The sequence below is a fragment of the Plodia interpunctella genome, chromosome 17 (genome assembly GCF_027563975.2).
Source record: "Plodia interpunctella isolate USDA-ARS_2022_Savannah chromosome 17, ilPloInte3.2, whole genome shotgun sequence".
NCBI lineage: Eukaryota > Metazoa > Arthropoda > Insecta > Lepidoptera > Pyralidae > Plodia > Plodia interpunctella.
Window position 1 is genome coordinate 8,885,695 of NC_071310.1, and position 26,435 is coordinate 8,912,129.

At 36.3% G+C, this 26,435-nt stretch overlaps 2 protein-coding genes and 1 long non-coding RNA gene across 6 annotated transcripts in view; 2 read left to right on the forward strand and 1 right to left on the reverse strand.

The window, feature by feature from the left end:
• mRRF2 (mitochondrial ribosome recycling factor 2) lies at positions 1-14,064 on the forward strand. Its single transcript, XM_053757439.2, has 14 exons — positions 1-241; positions 383-511; positions 2,311-2,448; positions 3,098-3,286; positions 3,855-4,069; positions 4,794-5,090; positions 6,151-6,240; positions 7,447-7,636; positions 8,608-8,763; positions 10,094-10,316; positions 10,964-11,081; positions 12,600-12,695; positions 12,878-13,024; positions 13,609-14,064. Exons 1-14 carry the CDS (start codon positions 97-99, stop codon positions 13,768-13,770), a joined length of 2,295 nt encoding a protein of 764 aa, XP_053613414.1. The 5' UTR covers positions 1-96; the 3' UTR covers positions 13,771-14,064.
• Positions 13,913-26,435, reverse strand: part of LOC128676958 (AMP deaminase 2-like) — a 17,619-nt gene continuing 5,096 nt past the window's right edge. For all 4 annotated transcript variants that reach the window (XM_053757441.2, XM_053757440.2, XM_053757442.2 and 1 more), the window contains 10 exons: positions 25,801-25,999; positions 24,502-24,633; positions 23,818-23,981; positions 23,111-23,234; positions 22,798-22,964; positions 22,114-22,234; positions 21,300-21,473; positions 20,745-20,855; positions 20,401-20,561; positions 13,913-14,183 (listed from right to left, as the gene is read on the reverse strand). In XM_053757441.2, coding sequence (XP_053613416.1) covers positions 20,409-20,561; positions 20,745-20,855; positions 21,300-21,473; positions 22,114-22,234; positions 22,798-22,964; positions 23,111-23,234; positions 23,818-23,981; positions 24,502-24,633; positions 25,801-25,999 — 1,345 coding nt within the window. In that variant the 3' untranslated portion in view covers positions 13,913-14,183; positions 20,401-20,408. The remainder of the gene's footprint in view (positions 14,184-20,400; positions 20,562-20,744; positions 20,856-21,299; positions 21,474-22,113; positions 22,235-22,797; positions 22,965-23,110; positions 23,235-23,817; positions 23,982-24,501; positions 24,634-25,800; positions 26,000-26,435) is intronic.
• LOC128676959 (uncharacterized) lies at positions 14,531-16,474 on the forward strand. The gene is made up of 2 exons (XR_010370128.1): positions 14,531-15,396; positions 15,637-16,474. It is a non-coding gene; the product is annotated as an uncharacterized LOC128676959 (long non-coding RNA).

Below are 26,435 nucleotides of genomic sequence, written 5' to 3' on the forward strand. Positions count from 1 at the left end.
ACCCTACTTGTCCTCCTCGCCTGCCTGTCCCGATTTCGATCATCTGTTTTTGGAATAAAATTTTTATTTCTTAAAAAAATATTCCGAAATGAGAAAATGAAGTCTTTTTATTTGACTAGTAATTACAGGAAACTATTAAAAACTCTATCTCTGCGGAGATACTGTTCTAAAAATGAAGATAAGAAGAAAATTCATATCGAAAACATACGTAACATTGGTATCCTGGCTCATATCGATGCAGGTTTGTGTATTTCTGTATTAAATAATAGATTTTATAATTTTTAGAAAGAAATTATATATAAAAAATATGTTTCAAATTTGCCAGATTATTCTAAGATGTTAATATTCTTAAAAATAACCTAATTTTTTTTATACATTTCAGGGAAGACGACAACTACTGAAAGGATGCTGTTCTACTCAGGTACAATTCGGTCAATGGGCGAAGTACATCATGGAAATACAGTGACGGATTACATGGAGCAGGAGCGACAGAGGGGCATCACAATTACATGTAATTAAAATATATCTTATTTTTTTCTCTAGTTTGAGTTGTATATAGTATGTATAGTTGATTTTACTTAATGAAAATCTTATTTTAATACTCTTTATCTTTACAGTCAGTGTGACTTTATGCAACCTTAATATTAATCTTATTTTACCATGAATAACATGCTGTAAAAACTATGTATCTCAATGAGAGAAATTGTATCTATATTATGAAGATAGAAACTAAACAAAATAAGCTACAATAAACAGGTAAAGCGACGTGATATTCAGGATTTAGATTACAGATATTGCGAGCTGTGGCCGAGAGATTCAGAATAGTGTACCTTCTTTTGCTTGTATATACATAAAATAAAATGTATGAATGCATTCACCTCCTCATACGACGACACACAGTCACAGTCATGACGACCTCGGTGGTGCAGTGGTGAAGTTCTTGCCACTGAACCGAGAGGTCCCGGGTTTGATCCCGGGTCGGGTCATGATGGAAAATGATTTTTTTCTGATAGGCCCGGGTCTTGGATGTTTATCTATATATGTATATGTTATAAAATATAGTATCGTTGAGTTAGTATAACACAAGTCATAACACAAAACAATCCCATAACGAAAGTCTCGAACTTACTTTGGGGCTAGCTCAATCTGTGTGATTTGTCTTAATATATTTATTTATTATTCACATACTGAAACACAATAATCAAATGTCACTTTAATTGATCAATTTTATTTCAAGTAATAATATCAAGATCTCTTTTCTCATTCTCACTTTTATACTCCAACATTTGTGAAGTGACTTATGCCCACTGTCATACAAGCCTCGTGTATTTATCTTATTGACACATGGAAAAAAGTATATGATTTCATTTGTGCGCAACAATCTATGGATATTCCATGGAATTAGTAGGTACTCATTGTATGAAGTACTTACTAAATCCATGGGCTATTCTAGTCAGACAGTGTTCAAATAATATGTGGCCACATCAAGGAACTTATAACTAAAATGACTACTACAAATGTAAAAAAAAATACATTGAAAACTAGACCTATTTGCGTTGTTATAAGGATCATATTTCCACAATGTCTGTGTGCCAATACCTAAGGTTTCTGAAATTGGGCACGAAATTTGTAGCCTGTTAATGTCATATGCAAGAAAAAAATATCTACAAATTTTAGACCCAAGGTTTTGCTTATTCTAGTTTAGTATTATAAATTCTTTGGGTCACATTGACATTAGTTACTTTTTATTAAAAGTTTTTTTGTTTGGTTAATTATACATATATATATATTTTTCCTTTCTTCAGCACTTGATCACAATCATAATATGTTTTAGTATTGTGTACTTACATTGTTATATTACTGATAAAAAGTTATACATAAATTTATATTTAAAAAATGGTAAGCCCTACTGGCATTATAGGGACCAACACAAATTCAAATTCAAATCATTTATTCAGAAATTAGACCTTCACAGGCAATTTTTCTCGTCAATATTTATAGTTATTTCTCACAAGCTACAAACTACTGGCATTTCGGAACGACCACTGCTGAGAAGAAATGTCGAAAGAAACTCATTTGAACAGTGTTGGTCCCTATCATGCCACTGTTTGAATGAGTTTCTTTCGGCATTTCTTCTCTGCAGTGGTCGTTCCGAAATGCTAGCAGTTTGTAGCTTTGGTAAATATAATTTAATTTAGAATATGACATGAAAAAGTGCCTGTGAAGGCCTAATTTCTGAATAAATGATTTGATTTTGATTTGATTATGATTATATACTACAAGTAAACATTTCTCTCCATTCTGTTCAAGCTGCTGCGGTGTCATTTCCATGGCGCGGCAGCCAGATCAACCTCATCGACACTCCGGGACACATCGACTTCACAATGGAGGTGGAACAGAGCCTCGCTGTGTTGGACGGAGCTGTGGTTGTTCTGGATGCTTCCGCTGGTTAGCTTTCTATAAATAAATGAATGGAAAATAAGTTGAAAAGCACGTGTGACATGTATAACAAATACATTTAAATAGATGCTTGATTATTTTCTCAAAAAACACAATTTCTTGCTTGTAACAATGGGGTCTGTTGATTAGTTAAGAGTACCAGCTACTCTCTAATATATAAAATACTGTACGTCGGCGTGAGACGTAAAGAGATGAATTAATTCAGCCAAATTGGCATGGTCTCGATAGCTCAGTGGTCAAGAGCACCGTCCAGGATAGACAGGGGCGCGGGTTCAATTCCCGCTCGATTCCAGAATATTTTCATTATTTTCAAAAATAAGTTAAAAAGTATGTGTGACATGTATAACAAATCCATTTAAATGAATGGAAGCTGGAATAGAGACAAGCCTAAAAGCCTAATATAGCTTAAATGTGAGATATCTAACAAAAATTGTGATTCACAAGTTTGGAATTGACGTCAATAAGTGATGTATATCATTCATTCAGAAGTTGAATAAGGAATTCTGAATTTGAATTGAATCAGAATGTGGTAAACATGTCATAGGGCATAATTTTATGCCAGTCAAACATCTAGCAAAGCAGAAAATGGCAAAAAGGGTGGTGCTATAAAAAAATATAAGTATTGTCCCACTTGTAGGTGTAGAAGCGCAAACGCTAACGGTATGGCGGCAAGCGGCCGGTTATAAAGTACCGCGATTGCTCTACCTCAACAAACTGGATCGCGCCGACGCGGACGTGGGCGCGTGCGTGCGCGCCGTGCGCGAGAAACTGCACGCGGCGCCGCTGCTGCTGCACGCGCCGCTGCGCTACGACAACAGGCTAATAGGTGTCTGTATATCTGTGACATTGTATTACTTGCTAACTCTTTTATACTTGCGGCCCGGCCCGGCTGTGTAACTATAATAAATTATACAACTAAACCTGCGTCATGGATCACACTATCTATTAGTGAAAACCGCATGAAAATTCGTGCAGTAGTTTTTGAGTATGATAACAGAAAGACAGACGCGGCAGAGATCTATGAAAAAAACCTTCGTCAAAATCCGTAGTTTTAAACGTCTAAGCATACCTCGGGACAGACAGCGGGAAACTACATTGTTTTTATACTATATATAGTGATGTAAATGTGTCTATCATGAGTATGTATATTTTATTGGATTCAGCAGAAAATAGCTAGTGTTTTATATCACATCTCTTTATAGAGGTAGTGTTAACAAGATTAATATCAATGATCAAGATGGAAAATGATATTTTTCTGATTGATCTGGGTTTTATTTTATCTATATTATATGTATAGGTTTTAGAATATAATATCGTTGAGTTAGTATTCCATACACACAAGTCTCGAACTTACTTTTCTGGCTAACTCAATCTGTGTGATATGTCCCCATCAGGACTTATCGATTTGATCACGTTGGAAGAGATAGTGTGGACTCAAGGCCGCGGGCAGAACTTCACGCGACGGAAGCTGACAGAGAAGGAAGACGGCTCCAAGTGGGAGACGAGTGTTGCCAGTCACAGAGAGCTCGTGGATTGTCTGTCATCTATGGACGACAGGTTAGCGGAGACTGTCATAATGCAGGAGTCTTTGGATGATTTGGAAAGTAAGGTGAGGATTTTTTATTATAATTTGTATAATTAAAACTTGATATATATATGATTAAAATTTGGTATATGTAGCTAGCACTTAGGTTTTATTGCCGTTGTTTGGAACCACGGCAATAAAGACCTAAATGCCTGCCGCCATAAGGTCCCTTTTGATTTGGACGACCACATAATGTCCCCTTACACAGACAACACTGAACCTAGAAGCGCCTCAAGGCAGAGTTATTATTGTTTTAAATTTCACCATACAGTGATGGTGATGACTGTGCGAGGTGGTGACGAAAAAGTAAGAAATCGCACCATGGGCTCCGACGCTCAACAGCTGAGGAAGAAACCGGGAATATACTCAGAAGAGAGAGAGAAAGATTTCTAACACATCGCCTAGGAATAAAACGCCCAGCTCGCTTGATTATAAAGTATAATATCGGAACTTACCACGAACCTTTTTAAATACACTGTAATATTTACTATACTATATTATATATTTAACTTTATTATACTATTATACTACCTCTTGTTCATAAAAAAGCATACTCTACTGCTATTACTTGTCTCTGTCGCACATTACAATATTTGACATTGAAACGAGACAAGATAAATTGTTGCCTAAGTTAATGTTTCTCGATATATTCTAGCTAGTAAAGCTATTCAAAGGTTCGTTTCAAATCCGCTATGATTTAATTATGGGTTTGATACGAAAAGGTCTAAGAATATAATATTTTCCGTAGGAAATTGATGCAGCTATAAGAAGGTGTACACTATCCATGTCGGCGTTCCCCATTCTATGCGGAAGCTCGTACAAAAACATTGGTGTACAAACCCTAATGGACGCAGTAGTGTCGTACCTACCGACACCGTTACAATGCAATAGGCTGTATAACTGCTTCGAGAAAGATCTGTCCGCTAGAGCCTTCAAAGTACAGCATGATGACCAGCGAGGAGTGCTGACGTTTTTGAGGTTATACAGTGGTGAGATCAACAGGAATCAGAAGATTTATAATCTAGGACGGGAGAAGACTGAGCAGGTATGTTTTACAGTTAATCCTAACTAATATTATAAATGCGAAAGTAAGTTTTATTGTTTGATACTTTTTCATTCTTAAACTGCTCAACCAATCTTAAAATTTTACAAATATCTTCTTAAAATTTTAAATATTAGGACAAATCACACAGATTGAGCTAGCCCCAAAGTAAGTTCGAGACTTGTGTTACGGGATACTAACTCAACGATACTATATTTTATAACAAATACATATATAGATAAACATCCAAGACCCGGGCCAATCAGAAAAAGATCATTTTCCATCATGACCCGACCGAGGATCGAACCCGGGACGTTCGAAAACTGTCGGTCGGGTCATGAAGGAAAATGATCTTTTTCTGATTGGCCCGATAGTATCTCTCGTTCAGAGGCAAGCACTTTACCACTGCGCCACCGAGGTCGTCACCTACATGTTGTTTGGAAACCCTTGTTCCCATGGGAATTTAATTCGACTGTGATTTTATGACCGACTTCGCTTCAACCCTTATTGGGTATGCTATTATTGCCTCTTAGTTGTTGGCTTTTTATTCCTTTACCACATCGTACGACATTCGCGGGAGTATATGGAGTGGCCCTATTATAGCGCTGGTACCACTTGCCACTTTTTGGACAGACTGTAATCATAATTTAAATATTGCGGGGCTGGTGTAATGGTCAAGACGCCCGCCTGTGGATCGAAAGGTCCCAGGTTTGAATCCTACTCGTGCCAATCTGACTCATGTATAGTAGTTTTCATCGACCACCACTTGCTTCCGGTGAAGGAAAACATCGTGAGGAAACCTGCACACTGGTTGGTTCTTATTAACTTGTGTGTGAAATGGATAAGGCAATGACAAACCACTCCATTAATAATGCCAAGAAAGTTGTTGTGTGTGTTTCATTCCACGTAATAACCACGACCCTCAGCCATGAGGAATACGACTATGAAGAAGAATCTAGTGAGGGCGCCACTATAATCTCGATGTTACAGTGGCGCCCTCACTAGATTCCAAGATCTTAGCCCTATCAAATATGTTATTTGATTTATGTGTGGCGTTGTCCAGACAGGGTCGCTATACGTGGCTCTGGCAGACGAGTACAAGCCGGTGGAGACCGTAACGGCCGGCAACATAGCTGTGGTCAGCTCACTCAAGGTTAGATATATTTATTACCATATTTCAATATTTATTATCAATCTGCTTTATTTGATTTATATTTTATTTATCTTCGATATGATTCTGTGGATTACTTAAACTTTATTGCACAACATAACAATTTAACAATTGGTTGACTTAATGATTTAGTGCATTTAGTGCATTGGGACTTTATTGCACAACATAACAATTTAACAATTGGTTGACTTAATGATTTAGTGCATTTAGTGCATTGGGACTAAACAGAAAAGGAATTTGCACGCCTTTTTCTTTTTTTTATCAAGGTCTCTCTCTCTCTCTATCTCTTTCTCTAGAAGCAAATTGAAAACGGTCAAATGAAATATCGTCTGCAGCTACGTTTCCCCGTTTGCTTCTAGTCTCTTAGGTCTAAATTATAAATATGTCAAATTTTATCAAAATCGGTAGTTTTTATATTTGTTCATTATTGGTCACGCTTTCGCGCATCCAAATAGAAAATTAAGAAATTTTGAATCAAGCACTCACGCGCGCGTACTGAGTCCTTTTTGCCGGCTAGTTGGAGGGGAAAATGGCGCGCGCGTCTCGGCCGGTGTTATAGCCTAGAGGATTGATCCTAGAGGATTGATCCTAGAGGATTGATCCTAGAGGATTGATCCTAGAGGATTGATCCTAGAGGATTGATCCTAGAGGATTGATCCTAGAGGATTGATCCTAGAGGATTGATCCTAGAGGATTGATCCTAGAGGATTGATCCTAGAGGATTGATCCTAGAGGATTGATCCTAGAGGATTGATCCTAGAGGATTGATCCTAGAGGATTGATCCTAGAAGACTTCGTTCGTTATTTAGTTCGACATTGATCGAACTAAATAAATAGTTTTAAGAATCATGGGAAATGGTATCGACGTAAACAGCTTAACACATTTTTTTTGGCCGGTGTTTTCCCGTTTATAGTTATAGGGCCTTAGCAATTATAAACTAAAATACAGAGTTTTTTCTTTACAATATTAGTAAGTATAAAATAATTATGTAATTATTTCTTTTATAGTTCACTTGTTTCTCTTTCCACCCAAAGGTTGGCTGGAGGAAATTTCATTAGCGATAAGTCCGCCTTTGCACTCATTATGTTTGAATATCTTGTTGTAACTTATAACTCCTTTGTGAATGGACCAAAAGAGTTTATCAATGTTATATTATGCAACTAATACATATTAAACTACTTATTCAGGCAGCGATGACTGGAGACCTGATAACATCAACCCAATCGGCGGGAAACCGCGCCAAAAGCAAATTGTCCTCAATGGTGGCTGACAGAAGCAAAGTGGACGCGCTGATGCTGCCCAGCGCAAAGCAGAGGCTACAGGCTTTAGAGTCTGAGCCTACTGATGAAGAATTGGCTGAAATTCTTCTAGGAATTGGTAAGATTTGATATTTACAGTGGTCCTAGGATTGATTCTAGAGGAACACCATATAAAGCAGCAATAGTCCTCTAGCTAGTGATAGAAAGGAACCAAAAGTAAAATGTCCTCAATGTTAGCTGACCGAAGACATGGACGCGAAGATACCGCCCATACCGAGGATTGATCCTAGAGGATTGATCCTAGAGGATTGATCCTAGAGGATTGATCCTAGAGGATTGATCCTAGAGGATTGATCCTAGAGGATTGATCCTAGAGGATTGATCCTAGAGGATTGATCCTAGAGGATTGATCCTAGAGGATTGATCCTAGAGGATTGATCCTAGAGGATTGATCCTAGAGGATTGATCCTAGAGGATTGATATTGATAGTCCTTGAGGTGATCCAAGCTCTCAATAGTGATAAGAATGGTCTTATCACTATTGAGAGCTTGGATCACCTCACAGGAAAATAAGACTGGCATAGATCATTTGATTTCCTCTAACACAACACCACATTCACCATTTCATCTAGACGATGACGGCACGTTAAAATTAATGTCAAAGTTGACTGGTACAAATGAGGCATAGACAATAAAGAGAGATTACAGTTGTGGTTCGAAACGTCAGGTACACAACACAACTGTGAAAATTGTGGAAATAATAAAAGAGTTATTTTTAAGAGTCTTTCATTTACGACACATTTGAACGAACTTAATAAATAGTTTTAAGAATCATGGGAAATGGTATCGACGTAAACAGCTTGACACATTTTTTTTTTTCAAATATCTGCACCACAATTAATTTTCTCCCCTATTATAGCATTTAAATACGTTTCATAAACGGCTTAGGCTCGTCTTACTAAAAGTTTGGGGAATACGGAAAATAATCTTCACTATAAAGTTCCTGAATTACCTAAGAACAGGAAAATCTTCCCACGTCCAGGGTCTCGCAACAGTCTAGTCCCGTATACATCTGTTTTAATATTCACAGGCACAACGGTACCGGAGCCAGTATTCGTGTGCTCCATAGAGCCTCCAAGCGCGGCGTTCCAATCGGCCCTCGAGACAGCCCTGACAGAACTGCAGAGGGAAGATCCTAGTCTAAGAGTATCAGTAGACACTGATAGTGGACAAATGGTACTGGCAGGTAAGAATACACTATATATATATATATATATATATATATATATATATATATATATATATATATATATATATATATATATATATATATATATATATATATGTAATAATTTTCACATATTATTTTTAAACACAAAAATGCACAAATCTTATCAAAATCCTTCTCCTAGATTTTACATGAAAGTGTAACAAACAAATATAGTTTGTTTCTTTGAGAAAATTATATAAAATGGGAAGTAGGAAGGAATTGTACTGATAAAATCACTGTTACGAATACGTAAAGGGTAATGGTTTCACTGAACTTAACAACTTAAAATTAACTTAGGTGCAGAGTAACGTAAAACATTTAATAATATTCGATTTGATCTAAATTGTTATCATTGAAGTGACATATTTATTGCATCATCAAATTTTCTATTTTATAAATTCGCGCTCTTTTTATCTTACTTTTTTTGCACTCTTACTGGCCAGTCTGGCTGGCGTACCTTTACTTTTTTTAAAGACTTACACTAACGACCTAGGTGGCGCAGTGGTAAAGTGCTTGCCTCTGAACCGAGAGGTCCCGGGTTCGATCCCCGGTCGGGTCTGGAAAATGATCTTTTTCTGATTGGCCCGGGTCTTGGATGTTCTATCTATATATGTATTTATTATTAAATATAGTATCGTTGAGTTAGTATCCCATAACACAAGTCTAGAACTTACTTTGGGGCTAGCTCAATCTGTGTAATTTGTCCTAATATATCTATTTATTTAAATTTATTTATTTATTATGTAACATACACTAAAAATCGTCTGAATAAAATCGTAAATAATATAAAGAAAATAATATATAAGATAATAAACATCGTTCAAATATAGATAATTTTTGATAAAGGTCCCAAGTTTGATCCTTGAGGAACTCCTGGGTAAAAATGAGCCTTTGTGAATCTAAAACATATATATTTGAAACAGGTCTCAAGATGAAACCTTGGGGAATACCTTTACAATTGCTGATTTTGCTTATGTATATTTGTATTATTTATTTATTGTTATCTATTTAACAAATTTAACCTAATATTATAGAAAACATTCTACGCTAAGCATTTTACCTTATTATGTAATAATCCTTACATATTATAAAACAAAGAACGCGCCTGTCAGTTCGCGATAAACTCAAAAACTACTGCACGGATTTTCATGCGGTTTTCACCAATAGGTAGACTGATTACTGAGTAAGGTTTAGGGCTACAATTTATTATGTCTTACCCGAGCGAAGCCGCGAAGCTAATATTATATAATTCCTACAAGACGCCATTGCGAATTCGCTCTCAGTACATGAGAAACTTTGTTTTTAGGTATGGGCGAACTCCATTTAGAAATAATAAAAGAACGAATTATCCGCGAGTACAAAATCGATGCGGAACTCGGTTCGTTGCAGATAGCATATAGAGAAACGCTAATAGGCAGCGCGAAGCGTTCTATATCCGTAGATAGAAAGATTGGCGGAGCTAGGCAGGTGGTCAAAGTTGTGATGTCTGCTAAAAGTGTCAAAGGAGTTAGCCAGGATAAAGTTTTGAAGTAAGTATCATAATTAAGACGATATTAGTTGAGTATTAGATTACGAACTGCTCTCTTGTTATCCTAATGTTATAAATGCGAAATTAAGTTGGTTTGTTACCTATTGACGCTCTATCTACTAAACCAATTGCATACGCGTATTTTGAAGTACGGAGTGGACATAGGCTTTCAAATCGGAACAAAAAAAATCCCGTGAAAAATGCACGCGGGCGAAGCCGCGGACAAAAGCTAGTATAGAATATATAATCCCGTATACTATAAAAGATCTACAATTCATGAACGGATGATTCTCTAATAACACTATTTAGGAAATCTATTCCGTTTCATTCAGTTACCTTACAGAAATTTACAACATATAAAAAAATGTGTATTGACTGAACTGGCATCTAAAAACTCTAAACTCTCTCTGAGCTGTCAGCCGGTTGCTTCCACGGCCGTTAACCGTCGGAAATCAGAATGTTTTTATAACATAAGAGACTAAAATCCATTTGTAGTTTAACTAAACGGAACGAAAGAATCGGCACCACTTTTTGTCACGTGTAAGATCTATAAAAGATTGTCAAAATGTCATTTTTGTTAAAAGCCTCATTCAATAGACAATTAATGCTGTAAATAGTTGAATGGAATAATACATATACTTGCCACAGACTAGCTAAAACCCCAGACAGCGCGGCCAACCTGGCTCACCTCCACCCTCGAAGCCTGACAGCCGTCACGAGGGGCACGCGCTCCGCATTGCAGCACGGACCGAAGCTAGGATGCCCGGTAACTAAGCTTTTGAAATTAATGATTTTTAAAAAAAACCACACTATACTATATTATTGAGATTCGTATGTTTATTTGTAATTAATTAACTCAAAATACTGGGTCGATTTTGATGAAATTTGGCACAGATATAGACGAAACCTTCAGGAGTGACATAGGCTACGTTTTTATTCTGATTTTACACGAGCGAAGCCGGGGCGGGCCGCTAGTATTTTTTCGACGACCTCGGTGGCGCAGTGGTAAGTTCTTGCCACTGAACCGAGAGGTCCCGGGTTCGATCCCCGGTCGGGTCATGATGGAAAACGATTTTTTTCTGATTGGCCCGGGTCTTGGATGTTTATCTATATATGTATTTGTTATAAAATATAGTACCGTTGAGTTAGCATCCCATAACACAAGTTTCGAACTTACTTTGGGGCTAGCTCAATCTGTGTGGTTTGTCCTAATATATTTATTTATTTATTTATTTATTTATTATTTTAGAAATCAATACTTTTGCATAAAATATACAACAATATTTTTTTACACGAATGTCAATATTTTTTTTTTGTCTAAAATATATAGACGTAATTAAAACTAATATTTATTTATTAACACACATATCAAGCATTTTATTGTACTATTTACCTTTTCTCTCTCATGTGCAGTCGGTGTAGTATAATTAAAATTAACCTTAAAAGTTAAAACTAGAAGCTCGGGTTTGTGCAACTTAACATACCTACCTTCAGTTAACAATGTCCACGGTAAAAGAATGTGGGAGTATTTTCTGCCATCTATATTGAATGAATACCCTAACAATATTTGTGAGCAAATAATTAATTTGGAAACCAGTACAACCAAATGTAAATTAATGCTTAAGAACTATATATTAACTGAGTAAATTTGTAATGAGTTGTGACTCGCCTTACCACGTATAAACCTATATAGGTTTTTCTTGGTAGTGCTTGTATTTTTCATATAAATTATTGTAACATAAATAAAGAAATAAAATAAAAAAAACCCCTTCTATTCAGCTCTTTCATTCCCAATTTCACTTAAGAACTCCCTAATTCCTACTGTCTTTAACACGATCCATCCACTTCTTCCTCGCTTTTCCATGATTAGGATTTGCGACACAAACCCCTTTATTAATAAAAACGTTAGCCTCTGAAACTATAACTATTGTCTTGTTATTTCAATTCGACTGAAAAGAGAGAGAGAGGGACAACACAAAGTAAAACTACACCAAGCCTAATCAGAGAGCTAAATTTTTGTTCCAAGTTCAAAGACAAAATAAATTGTAAAAATTCAAAAAATCAAATTGAAATCATTTATTCAGAAGTTAGACCTTCACAGGCACTTTTTCTCGTCAATTTTTATATTTATAGTTATTTCTCACAACGACCACTGCTGAGAAGAAATGCCGAAAGAAACTCATTTGAACAGTGTTGGTCCCTATCATGCCAGATCGGCTTACCATTATTGTTTCTTACAATTTATTTTTTCTAATAATATATATGTAATTTTATTCCCTCGCAGATGGTGGACACGCAAGTAACATTGCACTGGTTTGAAGTGGGTCGCGGCACCTCGGACTCCGTGGTGGCATCTGCCGTTGTCCAGTGTTTAAGAAAAGTAAGTCTTTACAATATATATTCTCTCTCTTTGCCCAGTATGCTATAAATTGGGATAAAAATATAACGTCCTATTTTTCCCCTAATTATTCGATATTTTCCATTGCAGTATTATCACTTGTTTCAGAATGATTTATCTGAATAATATACTCATTACTCTGTATAGAAAAATATATTGCACAGGTGTTCCAAGAGGCAGATTCAGTACTACTGGAGCCCGTGATGTCATTGGAAATAGTATGTCCTGAGAGTCACAGCGCGCGGGTGCTAGCCGATCTGGCGAGGCGGCGCGCGGATCTCCACCACGTGCAACTTAGGAACCAAAATAAGGTGAGAAACATTCAAAACTTGACGAGAAACGGTCATAACTTGGTGAGAAACAGTCAACATTTCGTGAGAAACAGTCAAAACACGGTGACAAAATGTTGAAACGAAATAAAAAGATTAAGGTGTGGTAAGAACCCGCAACAATAAGGCGAGTAATCAGCAGAATAGCGTGAGAAGAGTTTAAACGTTATTTTAATTGGATACTGGTTTATGTGTGATTGCCACAGCACACTTATAAAGCATCGCGCACACTCGTCATAATGTTCATTGAAAATTGAGCTTTAATGCGTCCTCTATAACCACATTTTACACTGACGACAAATTAGCGTAACGCTCGCTGTTAACTCTCGTCTTGTCAATGTAAAGTATGTCTACAGATGACGCTGTAAAGCTCATTTTTCAATGAACGGCATCATGCCGGCCGGGAGCGCTAAAAATGTGCTTTGTCCAATTACTGCTGCCGAATAATACAGTCAACAGCACATCAAGCTACACAAATTAATCGCAAATTCGCCGCTAATACTGCGCCATAGAGTTGCATGCATAACTCGATGTGCTGTTGACTGTACAAATTCTTTTCCCCACAGGTAATAGAATGTTTAGCGCCACTGTCAGAGCTTTTGGGTTATTCTTCAACTCTTCGCTCGCTCAGCTCAGGCCTCGCTACTTTCACCATGGAGTTCCATTCCAATCGACAGATGGCGCCACACGACGAGGAGAAGGCCATACGGAACGTCACTGGATTTTAAAACAGACAGAAATAAATCCGTAGACAGAGAAAACGATACGAGAAAGAGAAACGCGTATTAGATATAGAAGAGAAGAAACGGGACAGAGCGCTTATATCCTATGTCCCTCATCGTGGACGGTTTTAGAACGTCTATCTTAACGTTTTGTGTAAGATATGCCTGAAAGTTATACGAGAATGTTGTATTTCATTTGGTTGTCTGTGGTTTTCTTTGTCTTTGGAGAAATTATATTTTTATTTATTTTAATGATACTATTGTAAAACTTGTAAATAAAAGTTTTTTTCTTTAAGTTTACATAGTCCTTTTATTTTTTATATAAATATAGAGAAAAAAGCACGCGACGTAATTTATAAATAAAAATGAACAGTAAAATATTACGGTTGTGGTGTTTATCACAGTATTGTTTACGCCGCCTGAAAGATAAACATATATAGTTAAATAGGTACGTCTATTGTACGTACTCTCATGTGGAATGACGTGTGTCACAGTGTGCGTAGAACAACCGTGCTATTTACATCTCAACATCGAGTCGATTCGCAGTGAGACGCTGCTGCCCAGAGACCAATCACAGTGCGCCATTGTGACGCAACGACAACCGCATCGCACTGTGATTGGTTCGCTGCGTCTCACTTCAAATCGATTCGATAGTGAGATGTGAAACGCAAACCCGCACTTCGCATTCAGGTGAGCATTTTGCTCAGCGTTACACTTCTCCTTTTCGAATCGAAATACCAGACAAATTATTGTGGGATGTTTACTGGACTAATTAACCTTTTCAGCGCCAAAGTCTGATATATAAGACGTTAAAGTTTCGTGCCCTCGCCGCCAAAGTCTGATATATCAGACAAATAAATCTTACCAATTTAACTCTATTTTTTCTAATCGTTATAGTACCTGATCACATATGCATAAAATTTTCAGACAGTTTATACTTTAGTTAATCAAAAATAACAATTTCACAATGTATTATAACGTTATTTTAATAATAAATTATTAAAAAAGAAACCGTGTTTATTGATTAAATCCGACTCTTTTTTTATTTGAACCCTCAGCGCCAATGTCTGATATATAAGACATTAGTGATGTTACATTACAATGTAACTACCAAAGCCTAAATAAATAAAATAAATCAGGTACTCTAAAAAGAAACTTCTAAAAAAGTCAGAATTATACAGATTTTTGTTTTGGGCATAAACATTTTTAAGTGTGATGTTATTTTACAAGTTTTACCACAGAAAATGGAATTATTTTCAAATTATGTTTTGAATCGAATCCAGTAAATTTCATGGTATGTCACAACACTATAGCGACACGATCATGCATCAGTCTCGTGCGCCAACGTCTGATAAATCAGACACGGAAGTGACGTCAGAGGCGATAGATGTTTCTAGAACTATTTATTTTGTGCTGTACAATGAGGGTAGGAGATATCGATAAATTATGGAAGTACCCTGCAAAATCATGTTATTTATTGGGTTATCATGTTTGCGTTGCTGTGTTGATGTATTATCATTGTAAATTAATATTTATTGAAATATGACCACTACAGAGGAGTTGATTAGGATTTTAGAAGGAACTAGTGATGGTGAATTTGAAAGTGATGAAGTGTTCTTACATAATCAACAGGTAAGTTATTAAAAATTATAATACAATAAAATAAAGTGTTCTCAATCTAGTGTAGTTACTCTGCTCTGATACAATATAGTGTTTGTAATTTTCTTTTTTTATAAAGGAATATTGAAATTAATACCTATAAAGATGTTACCTTTAGAAAAAAAACTTCCTATCAAATTTATTTTCATATTTTTTATTTCGTGTTACTAAAAATATTAGAATTTTGTGAGTAATTTACAACGATTGTTTCAGGGACAAGATGACGAATTTAATTGGTTGGCAGGAGCACCGCCGCCTCCAGTTATCGACGAGTTCGATCATTTTACGTCAGGAATATCACCAAGTTTAATATCAAAGGCTTCGTCTGAACTGGAAATCTTTGAACATTTTATTAATTTAGAACTTATCGAACATATGGTTAAATGCACTAATCAATACCATCAACGTCTAGTGAGAACTCTTCCATTGAAAACGTACTCAAGATTACACCGATGGAGTGACGTCACAGTACAAGACATGTATATATTTTTAAGTGTCACCATGTTAATGACAAGAAATTCACATTTGTCTATTGAAGAACATTGGTCGACGGATCCCCTATTATGTGCTCCTATATTTGGGAAGTTAATGACTCGCAACAGATATTGTATGATTTTAGGTATGCTCTGTTTCCATGATCTGACAGCAGCACCAGCATCAACGTCTGATTTAAGACTAACTAAGCTAGAACTTATTATACAACATGCACGTAGATTGTTTAAAGAATCATTGGTTCCTTACAAGAATTTGTGTATCGATGAAAGCATCGTCCCTTTTAAAGGGCGCCTTGTTTTCAAGCAATATATGCCTAGAAAACGAAATAGATTTGGGATAAAGCTTTTTGTACTATGTGATATTGAAACTGGATGCATAGTGGACTTCATAGTATATTGTGGTGCAACCACTGATGTTGCAGATATTCCGGATTTGGGCAAAAGTGGGTCTGTCGTAGTTAAACTCCTTGAAGACTATTTTGATTGTAACAGGTGCTTATATGTTGACAACTGGTACAGTAGTCCTTCGCTGTTTAAGTATTTAAAAAATAAGAAAACTTACGCATGTGGCACGGCTAAAGTATCTAGGCGTGGGATGCCAAAATTTAAAAAAATTAAGAAAGGCGAAGTGGATTCCCATTACTGTGGCTCGCTAATGGCATTAAAATGGAAAGACAAAAAAGATGTTATAATGTTAAGTACAGTTCACGACAGTAAACTTGTGCCATCTGAAAAAATCGATCGCGTTACCCGTCTACCGAAAATGAAGCCTGAGTGTGTGATTGATTACAGTAAAAATATGGGATCAGTTGATAGAACAGATATGATGATAAGCTCATTAACGATCATGAGAAAGACTGTAAAATGGCACAAAAAGCTGGGTTTCCACATTTTCGACATGCATTTATTAAATTCCTTTTTTATTTACAACGCCATGAGCATGACAAAGCTTGATTTAGCGCAATTTCAGTTGAATGTGATACGGCAACTCATAAGCAAACACAAACCGGCAGCTGATGTATTGACCATTATACCGCAAACTTCACAAAGACAAAGTCTTGATAGTAACCCTTTACGTTTACTTACAGCCGCGGCTGTAAAGCATATGCCAAAACTCATTCCGGATAGGAAATGTCAACGGTGCAAAGTTTGCACTAAAAACAAAATCAGATCCCAGACTCGGTATTACTGTGCAGAATGCAACGTTTATTTATGTGTAGATCCCTGCTGTACAGTGTATCATGAAAAGAAGGATTTGTAATACTTATCAGGAATTGGAAAATACCTACTTGAAGGGTATAAACATTTGATGGCTAATTCCCTTAAAATTTAATCAGCTAAACTTTTACACTCCGTATAATGTATACCTACTCACCTAATTATGTTATCATTTTTTGTTATACATACCTAAGTACCGGAAGAAATAAAAATAAGTTTTTTGATTCATAATATTTTTTATTTTATCACGACAAATCAAATTCCCTTGAACTTTAATAAAATAAAAGTAATTCTGTTTCCTATTTTATCAAAAAATAGTATCATAATTACTTACATTTCAAGTAAATAGATTATGTATTCCAAATCATCATTTTTAAACAAACCTTATACCTATTTATCAAAAATAGAATATTAAGATTTGTACTGACTGCAATGATAAGTTAGAATAACTTATTGTCACCTGCCAGATGCCAAATAACATTGTTGTACAATAAAGATTTATCTTATCAACACACTGAAACCGCGTCCCACCGTGTTCAATGTGCGTGCGCGCAGGTATATTTGTCCTGAAATAAAGCGGGCAAAAGTCAAATCGTTGTCAGTTTGACTTTTGCTGTTTTTAATACAAAACCGCCATATGAGTAAGTAGGCCAAATCAAAAAAAAACATATCAAAAGAAACATTAAAATAATCAATAATAAAATATACAGCTAAAAGTAGAGCTACTTATTATTATGAGTATAGTCGTTTATCAAACTGAATTATTGTTTTTCAGTCTCGGATACTTCTATGTTGTGAGTATGTTCATTTAAAAGCGTCCGTAAAAAATTTAAAATTTTGACGTAACAACGTGTACGCATACAAGGTTGGATATATTTTAATTCCTCGTTGAGTAAACGACAAAAATGTTCATTCCTGTTATCGGTTGCACTAAGTGATGCACATTCTGGACATGATTTCACAGTCACTTGCGGTGGGTCCTCTTTTACTTGCTCAGGAAGCATTTTTGGCAATTGTTTTTTAACCCTTTCTTGTAAAACAGATTTGAGGAAAACAGTTTGAGTTGCATCTTCATCGCTGTCTGAAAACTCCTTCCTAACTCGTTTGTTATCTGGAAAATTTTACATGAATTAAGAAATTACTTATTATTTATTTAGCATGCTTTCCTTCAGAGATTTTAATTTCGTGTAAATAATGTTTTAAGCGAGGTCATCATTAAAGAAAGTGATTGTATTGCTGCATGAAAACAATATTTCTCTGCCGTTACCGGTACTTTACATTATTTTACTACAAAAAGTAATTGAAAATCATAACTCTTTGAAATACAGTAAAAGCTTACCTTTAGCCATGGCAATTGAAAGTAAAAAAACTTGAGACGACGAAAAGAAAAATTACACTTTCAGATGATTCAAGTTAGTCATGTCATGTAGGTAGGTAAGCAAGTCATGTAGTGTAGGGTAGGGTAAATTTTTACACAAGGAATCGTTTTTTGTCTTTAAAATAAATATAACTTGATTTAAGGATTGTTAGATATTAATACGATCATCAGATCTAGTAAAATGAATATTGTCTCCATCATTTTATTAATTTAGTAATAAATCAATAAGTTAAAAGTAAATCTTTTGTAAGGTATCGAAGTTTATGACCGGAAGTTGGCACATCACTAACACTTGTTAGAAACTCATAATAAGCATACGCCACTGTCTGATATATCAGACACGTAGTGATGGAATTAATATCATCATTACTTGTGCGTTTTTTCACTGTACGCCACTAAGATTTCAATACATTTTGTTCTAATTATTTTGTTTAAACTGTTTCAAGGAGTACAAAATAATTAAATAAACTCCATGAAACTAAAAAAATACAATAGATATATTTTTATAATGATTTATTTAATAAAAATTAATAAAATCGATACTTAATATCAACAACACTAGTAAAACAACCACGTTTATTGCCGTGGCGTGTGGTGAACGTTTTTGACGAAAACTCTTGGCGTGGAAAGGGTTAATATAATTAGTCCAGTAAATATCCCACACAATCGCAGTCGATGCGAATGCATTGCGCAGTTTGTATGATGTTTTTATTTACCGCAATGAAAAACCAGCAATGTATGCCGAATCCGCCAAGCCAGGCCTACCATCAACTTTTACAGAACGATTCCTAAAATGAATCGCATTCATCTAAAAAATTAATTCGATGATACGAATTTGCGATGCAGTTCAGTTTAGGTCGTTAAATGGATCGCGTTTAGAGATGATGGTAGCCCCCGGTCCGACATAGTGTGGAGCCGGCATAACACTCGACCCATTGTGATTCAAGAGGAATGCCGTAGAACTCACACGAAGATGAGACAGAAGTGGAGTGTGGTTTCATCATAAGATCACCACCACTCCATATCCTCTCGCAGGCGACTAAAGAACTGTATATATATATATATATATATATATATATATATATATATATATATATATATATATATATATATATATATATATATATATATATATATATATATATATATATATATTATAATCAGCACTCGGATCACGGATGATAGGGACCAACACTGTTCAAATGAGTTTCTTTAGGCATTTCTTCTCAGCAGTGGTCGTTCTGAAATGCCAGTAGTTTGTAGCTTATGAGAAATAAATATAAATATAAAGATTGACGAGAAAAAGTGCCTGTGAAGGTCTAATTTCTGAATAAATGATTTGAATTTGAACAATAGCGCTTCCAAGGTTCGTCAGGCAGACGGCCGGCTGTAATATAACATCAAAATCTTCAAAGGTTCGTTTGTTCTCACTACTCTGATTTATTATTTAGACGGCTTCGTTGGCACAGTGGTAAAGTGCTTGTCTCTGAACCGAGAGGTCCCAGGTTCGATCCCCGGTCGGGTCATGATGGAAAATGATCTTTTTCTGATTGGCCCGGGGGTCTTGGATTTTTATCTATATATTTATTTCTTATAAAATATACTATCGTTGAGTTAGTATCCCATAACACAAGTCTCGAACTTTGCTAGCTCAATCTGTGTGATTGGTCCGAATATATTTATGTATTTATTTAGTTATACGGTCGAACAAATGGGAAAAAAAACATTGTCATTAGTTTGACAATAGAACTAATGAATGAACTAGTGAGAACATATGAAAATTTTAAGGTTATTTTTTACGTTAATCCTGGTCTACGCCTCGCTCAGCCCCGAACACAATCGGAAACAAGTGGAGATGAGAGAAAGAGGAGTGGAAGAAAACCATACCGCAAAAGTCACTCCTCTCTGGCCTGGAACAGCGTGTCGAGTTCATCGATGAGCGTGTCGTAGCGGAATGCGATTCTCACATTTGGCACGTTGGTTCGCGTGATGTCGTTGCCGGCCGGACCTTCGTGCATGTACTCTTCACCCAGCCAGTACTGCTTCATCTGAAAACAAAACCAGATGGTCTTCTATTATCCCGTGGTCCCACCAGCATAAGAAATAGGACCACGAGCACATCATGTCAGATGCCTTTAGGGGACTTGAATAAAATATGACACCAGTGTTAGCAATTAAATAACACACTCGATATGATGATGACTTGACAAAAGATGTGAGGCTCTCAATACCTCATGAGGAAACCCTGACTGCAGCACGGAGTTCCTCGCCAGTTCGCACATGTCGCACTGGCTCAGCTTCCACGCCTGCGCAGCGATGCTGTACTCCTCCATCAGAGGCTCCTGCAATTAGAAGGTCATTAAACCGATATTTTTGTTTTACATTATGTACCTGTGTTTTCTTATTTTCTGGGTCGTTCGGCATGTTGGATGGGGGGCAACGAGCAACGAGCAGAATTGTCATGTTACATCGACATATTACATAAATCGCCATGTTGTATAGTGATACAACATATGCGTGTGACAAGTGTGTCACACGCATATGTTGCTTTTAGACATATTGTTTGTATCTGAGACCGTTCCCGCCATGTCCCGCTACGTTATGCCAGCTCCACACTGTCGCCGAACTCAGACACATGCCGACGCGAATGCGTGAACATTGCATAGTTTTCCGCAATGAAAAACAAGCAATTTATACCGAATCCGCCCAAGTTTTGCTTCGACGACAGTGTGGTATCTATTACCACCGGTTCATAACTATTGACAGAAACATTAAGTTAAAGTTACCTTTGTGAAGTGGAACTGCAGTGGGTCGTCAGTACTGAGGGTGACCGGCAGCCCTCTGGCAAAGTAATCTGGCATCGGGTTCCGGTGGTATCGCAGAAACAGCGAGTTGTTGCTCAGAGGGGACATCGCGATGAATATTTGGGAGAGATAGTAGAGGTACTGCTGCGCGGGCGTCTATTAAAAAAATACCAAGCTTGGTTTTATTTTACTGTGGCCATATTTTAATGTCATTGCGGTTATATTTTTGACTTTTGTTCCGAAATTATTTCTATTATATTATGATTATCTATAAAAATGAACGAATTCTAGTATATACTATAAAAATCAAGAGAATGAACCTAAGAGAAAGTACAAAATTATTATATAAAGTAAAAAATATCAAAATTCTCGAAAATGATTAACTTTTGGATAACGCATTATAGATTCGAATAAATTTCAAATAACCCTACAAACCTGTGAGTTAGCATAGCATCTCATTATATTACCAGTAACCCTATAACTTGAACAATGAGGAATTTGACCAAAATCATTTATTCAGAAATTAGGCCTTCACAGGCACTTTGTGTAGGCTTCATAATTATTTATTTACATTTATTCTACTTAAAACTATATGCCTAAAATTTATTATATATTAATATTACATAATATTTTTATAATTGTCATAATATATATAAAACAATGTAAATAAGTGTTTTATATATATTATGATAATTATAAATATATTATGTAATATTAAGATATAATATGTTCTCATATTCTAAATTAAATAATGTACTAAAGTTATCAACTACTAAATGTATCTAAATGATCTAACCTTTCGCAGCATTAACCCGTGGGAGATGTTCTGTGCCAGCAGGAACCCAGCGTTGAGGTGGTTGGCCGGCCCAGCCTCGCCACAGTGTGGCCGGAACACGAACGTGTTCAGTCCTTGCTCGCTAAAATAAGACATTACACGTCTTTTTCCATAAAGAAAACGTAACTTAGGATCGGATAGAACCGATCAGGAGGAAAAACAATAAAGAAACATACAAAGATTAAACAAGAATATAAAAATCAAAATAAGCCTAGTTTAGCTGTAAAAGTGTAACAGACCGACTTTTGCATTTATAATATTAGTAATAAACCTATCACAGATAGATCAGTGGTTAAGAACACCGTCCCGATTAGGCAGGGTTCGATTCTCACCGGAGACGAGTGGATATCATTATTTAAATTTAGTTTAAACTAGCGGCCCGTCCCGGCTTCGCTCGGGTAAAAACTTAATCAATTATACACCTAAACCTTCCTCAGGAACCACACTATCTATTGGTGAAAACCGCATGGAAACCCGTGCTATAGTTTTTGAGTTTATCCCGACAGACAGACGCGGCATAGGGTTTGTTTGTTGTATAATATGTGAGGATAAAGCATGAGTGACACGGACAGTCCTGACATGTACAGTATGTACAGGGCAATATAAAAATTCTCATGGTTTCGAGACCAAAACAAGATGACTTACGTCCTCAGTTTGTTCAGCACGGACATGTTCGCGTACATATAGTAGACGTAGTAGTTATATGGTGGGTTTTCTTCATCGTCCCACTCCTCAGGAGGCTTCGTGTGCTCCATCAGGTTGGGGTTCTCTGGTTTGGACTCGTCGTCCACGCTGTCGAAGCCGATCAGTTGCTGGAAACACAACAAAACTATATTTTGACAACACCCCTGCCCCTGCTGTTAAATTAATATTAGAAATAAAACTTAAATTGATACCATGATATTAGGAAAAAAAAATCATCTTTACAATGACCCTCATAAACCAAAGTGGTGCGTACCGTGAGAAATTTATGTAAATCAGGGTTAGAGGTCGGGTTGATGGAGACTTCGAACAGCGGGTCAAACAGGTTACTCAGGAACTCTTGGAAATTCTTCAGGAGCTTCTTGATGCGGTAGATATCACTACAAACCAATATGTTTATAAAATAGCTTGTTTACGAAGGCTCGATCTAAAATATGAGGCTACTTGTTACTAGATGTGGATTACGAAGACACATTCACTCTGGTTGGTACCTGGTTCAAAGAATATCCATGGGTTTTCATAAAGGAAATGCAGCCAGTGTGATGGGAACCTATAAGCCGGATACTGTTCTTCTTCATAGTCGTATTTCTCATGGCTGATGGTCGTGGTCATTACGTGGAATTAAACACACACAACAACTTTCTTGGCATTAGTAATGGAGTGGTTTGTCATTGCCTTCTCCATTTCACACACAAGTTAATAATCAACCAGTGTGCAGGTTTCCTCACGATGTTTTCCTTCACCGGAAGCAAGTGGTGGTCGATGAAAACTACTATAAGTACATGAGTCAGATTGGTATACAAACTCATGTGGCACGAGTAGGATTCGAACCTGGTCTTCACCATTTAACGCTCTACTGTTCAGGGTGGTATTTATCACTAAATTGTAATTATTATTGTTATTACTGTAATATTTTAAATTAATTTGTGTAACAAAGTTGAATTTTTAAGAAGCTCCACTCACTAAAGTCTCGGCACCTGGACCAGCCACCTCAGGTGCGGGGAGTGCACGTTGTTGTGGACGGCCCAGGTCGCCAGCTTGGTCCACTCGTTCTTGTTCTTGCAGTAGATCGAGATTCTCGGCTCCACATATGTATATTTATTATCTGCTAGGTCTGCTATCACTTCCTTTAAGGTAAATATTGTGAAATGACAGTTGTAAATAACCATTAGTATAATTATATGGATCTCTTTCGCGCGTATTTTCATTTTTATCGTATACTATAGCTGTTACCCATATCTCCATCAGAGGCAGTCTGTTTCACTTCGGATTAATTACTATAGACAGCAAATTTCATAGAAATTGGCCTAGCAGACTGTCGCATTTTAGTTTTAGTATGGATAATATGGATTCATTAATGGTTTTAATTAAATTTTTTCATAATTCATAATGGTGTAATATTATTATTCATAAATCGATAATTATTATTATATTATTCATAAATCAAAATTTATAAAACAAAAAGGTGCCGAGGCACCTGCTTATGAATATTAAGACCAGCGAAGCTGTGCCAAATGTGTGGGAATTTTAAAATGATCAACTTCAGAAGATGTAAAGAATTATGAAGTGGTTTCCCATTGTATTCGAACTAAAGGTCATTTTAAACATACAGTCCAGTAATAAAATAACAAGGTACACGAGCTTCACCTTGATGATATTAGCAAAGTAAGTGCCATTCATATAATTGTCCGTCTTGAGGAACACCTCCCTGAGGCTGCTCTCGCCAACAGGATTGTACTTCGCGTTGAATCTGTCGAAGCGGTGGAATGTATTGCGATCCTGGCAAAGATAGATTTGAAACTAACTTTTTTTACCAATTGTTTAATTGTGGTATGATTTCTAGTTCTTGTATCTACGCTTTGTCTAGAGTACAAGTACAAAAACACATCGGAATGTCCAAACCAATTTCACATTTGACTTATTCAACGCTGAGATTCCTAAGAAATGACTTCTTTTCCTAGGAAATACCTGGGTACTAAATTGATGTTAGCTGCGCCCCTGGGCTTCGCTTTAATACTTCTATTTAATACTTCTTTTCCTAGGAAATACCTAGGTACTAAATTGATGTTAGCTGCGCCCCTGGGCTTCGCTTTAATACTTCTATTTAATACTTCTTTTCCTAGGAAATACCTAGGTACTAAATTGATATTAGCTGCGCCCCTGGGCTTCGCTTTAATACTTCTATTTAATACTTCTTTTCCTAGGAAATACCTAGGTACTAAATTGATATTAGCTGCGCCCCTGGGCTTCGCTTTAATACTTCTATTTAATACTTCTTTTCCTAGGAAATACCTAGGTACTAAATTGATATTAGCTGCGCCCCTGGGCTTCGCTTTAATACTTCTATTTAATACTTCTTTTCCTAGGAAATACCTAGGTACTAAATTGATATTAGCTGCGCCCCTGGGCTTCGCTTTAATACTTCTATTTAATACTTCTTTTCCTAGGAAATACCTAGGTACTAAATTGATATTAGCTGCGCCCCTGGGCTTCGCTTTAATACTTCTATTTAATACTTCTTTTCCTAGGAAATACCTAGGTACTAAATTGATATTAGCTGCGCCCCTGGGCTTCGCTTTAATACTTCTATTTAATACTTCTTTTCCTAGGAAATACCTAGGTACTAAATTGATATTAGCTGCGCCCCTGGGCTTCGCTTTAATACTTCTATTTAATACTTCTTTTCCTAGGAAATACCTAGGTACTAAATTGATATTAGCTGCGCCCCTGGGCTTCGCTTTAATAGAAATATCGGAATACAAATGTACCCTACTCTATCAATGAGGAATTACTTATATATCTTTCTACTGGTGAAAGAATTTTGGAAACACACAAACTTTCACACTTCCTCTTTATAATATCTACAAGTGTTGATTCGTGTAAATGTATATAGTTTAAATGCTGATTAGTATAGTAGTGTAATTGTATACAATTATTAAGTCTTACCGCGTGGACATCTAAGATATCCACATTGAGATCGTACGCGTCCAGCTTCATGTTTTCAAACACGGTCTTCAAGGTGACCGGCGCACCGTTCTGTATAGCCACGATCTCATTCGCGTTCTGACGGAGAGTCCTCTTGATGAAGCGGAGGAGGTGCTTCTGGTTCATGCAGGAGGCGGCGTGGATGTGCGTGTCCACTTTTCTGGAAAGTAATGATTCACAAATGTAAAGATCTTGTACAGCCAAATTCAACTTCACTTCACAAATTAATCTTGCTGGACAAAGATTGTTTTTTGCAATAGTTTCTAACTGTAATGGTAGTAGTAAGATTAAATCTGTGGAATAAATAAATAAATCTTCGACTCTGGCGATAAAATGTGTGCGACAAGCTTTTATGTTCATATAAATTGTGTATAATGAAATTTTAAAGGAAAATTTTATTTTCATCTTTTTGGAGCATTTAAATAAAAGCTTATCTTAAAAAAGATTTTTTTCTTTTAATTTATATCTCCAACATCTCTATGATGGATGATGGGAATGGGTCTCAAACGTATTGGAAAATTGTTCATCGCATTACTGTTTGTCTCCAGGCATCGGTTGGCCGAACGCATGTTGATGAACATACCTTCTTCTTGCTC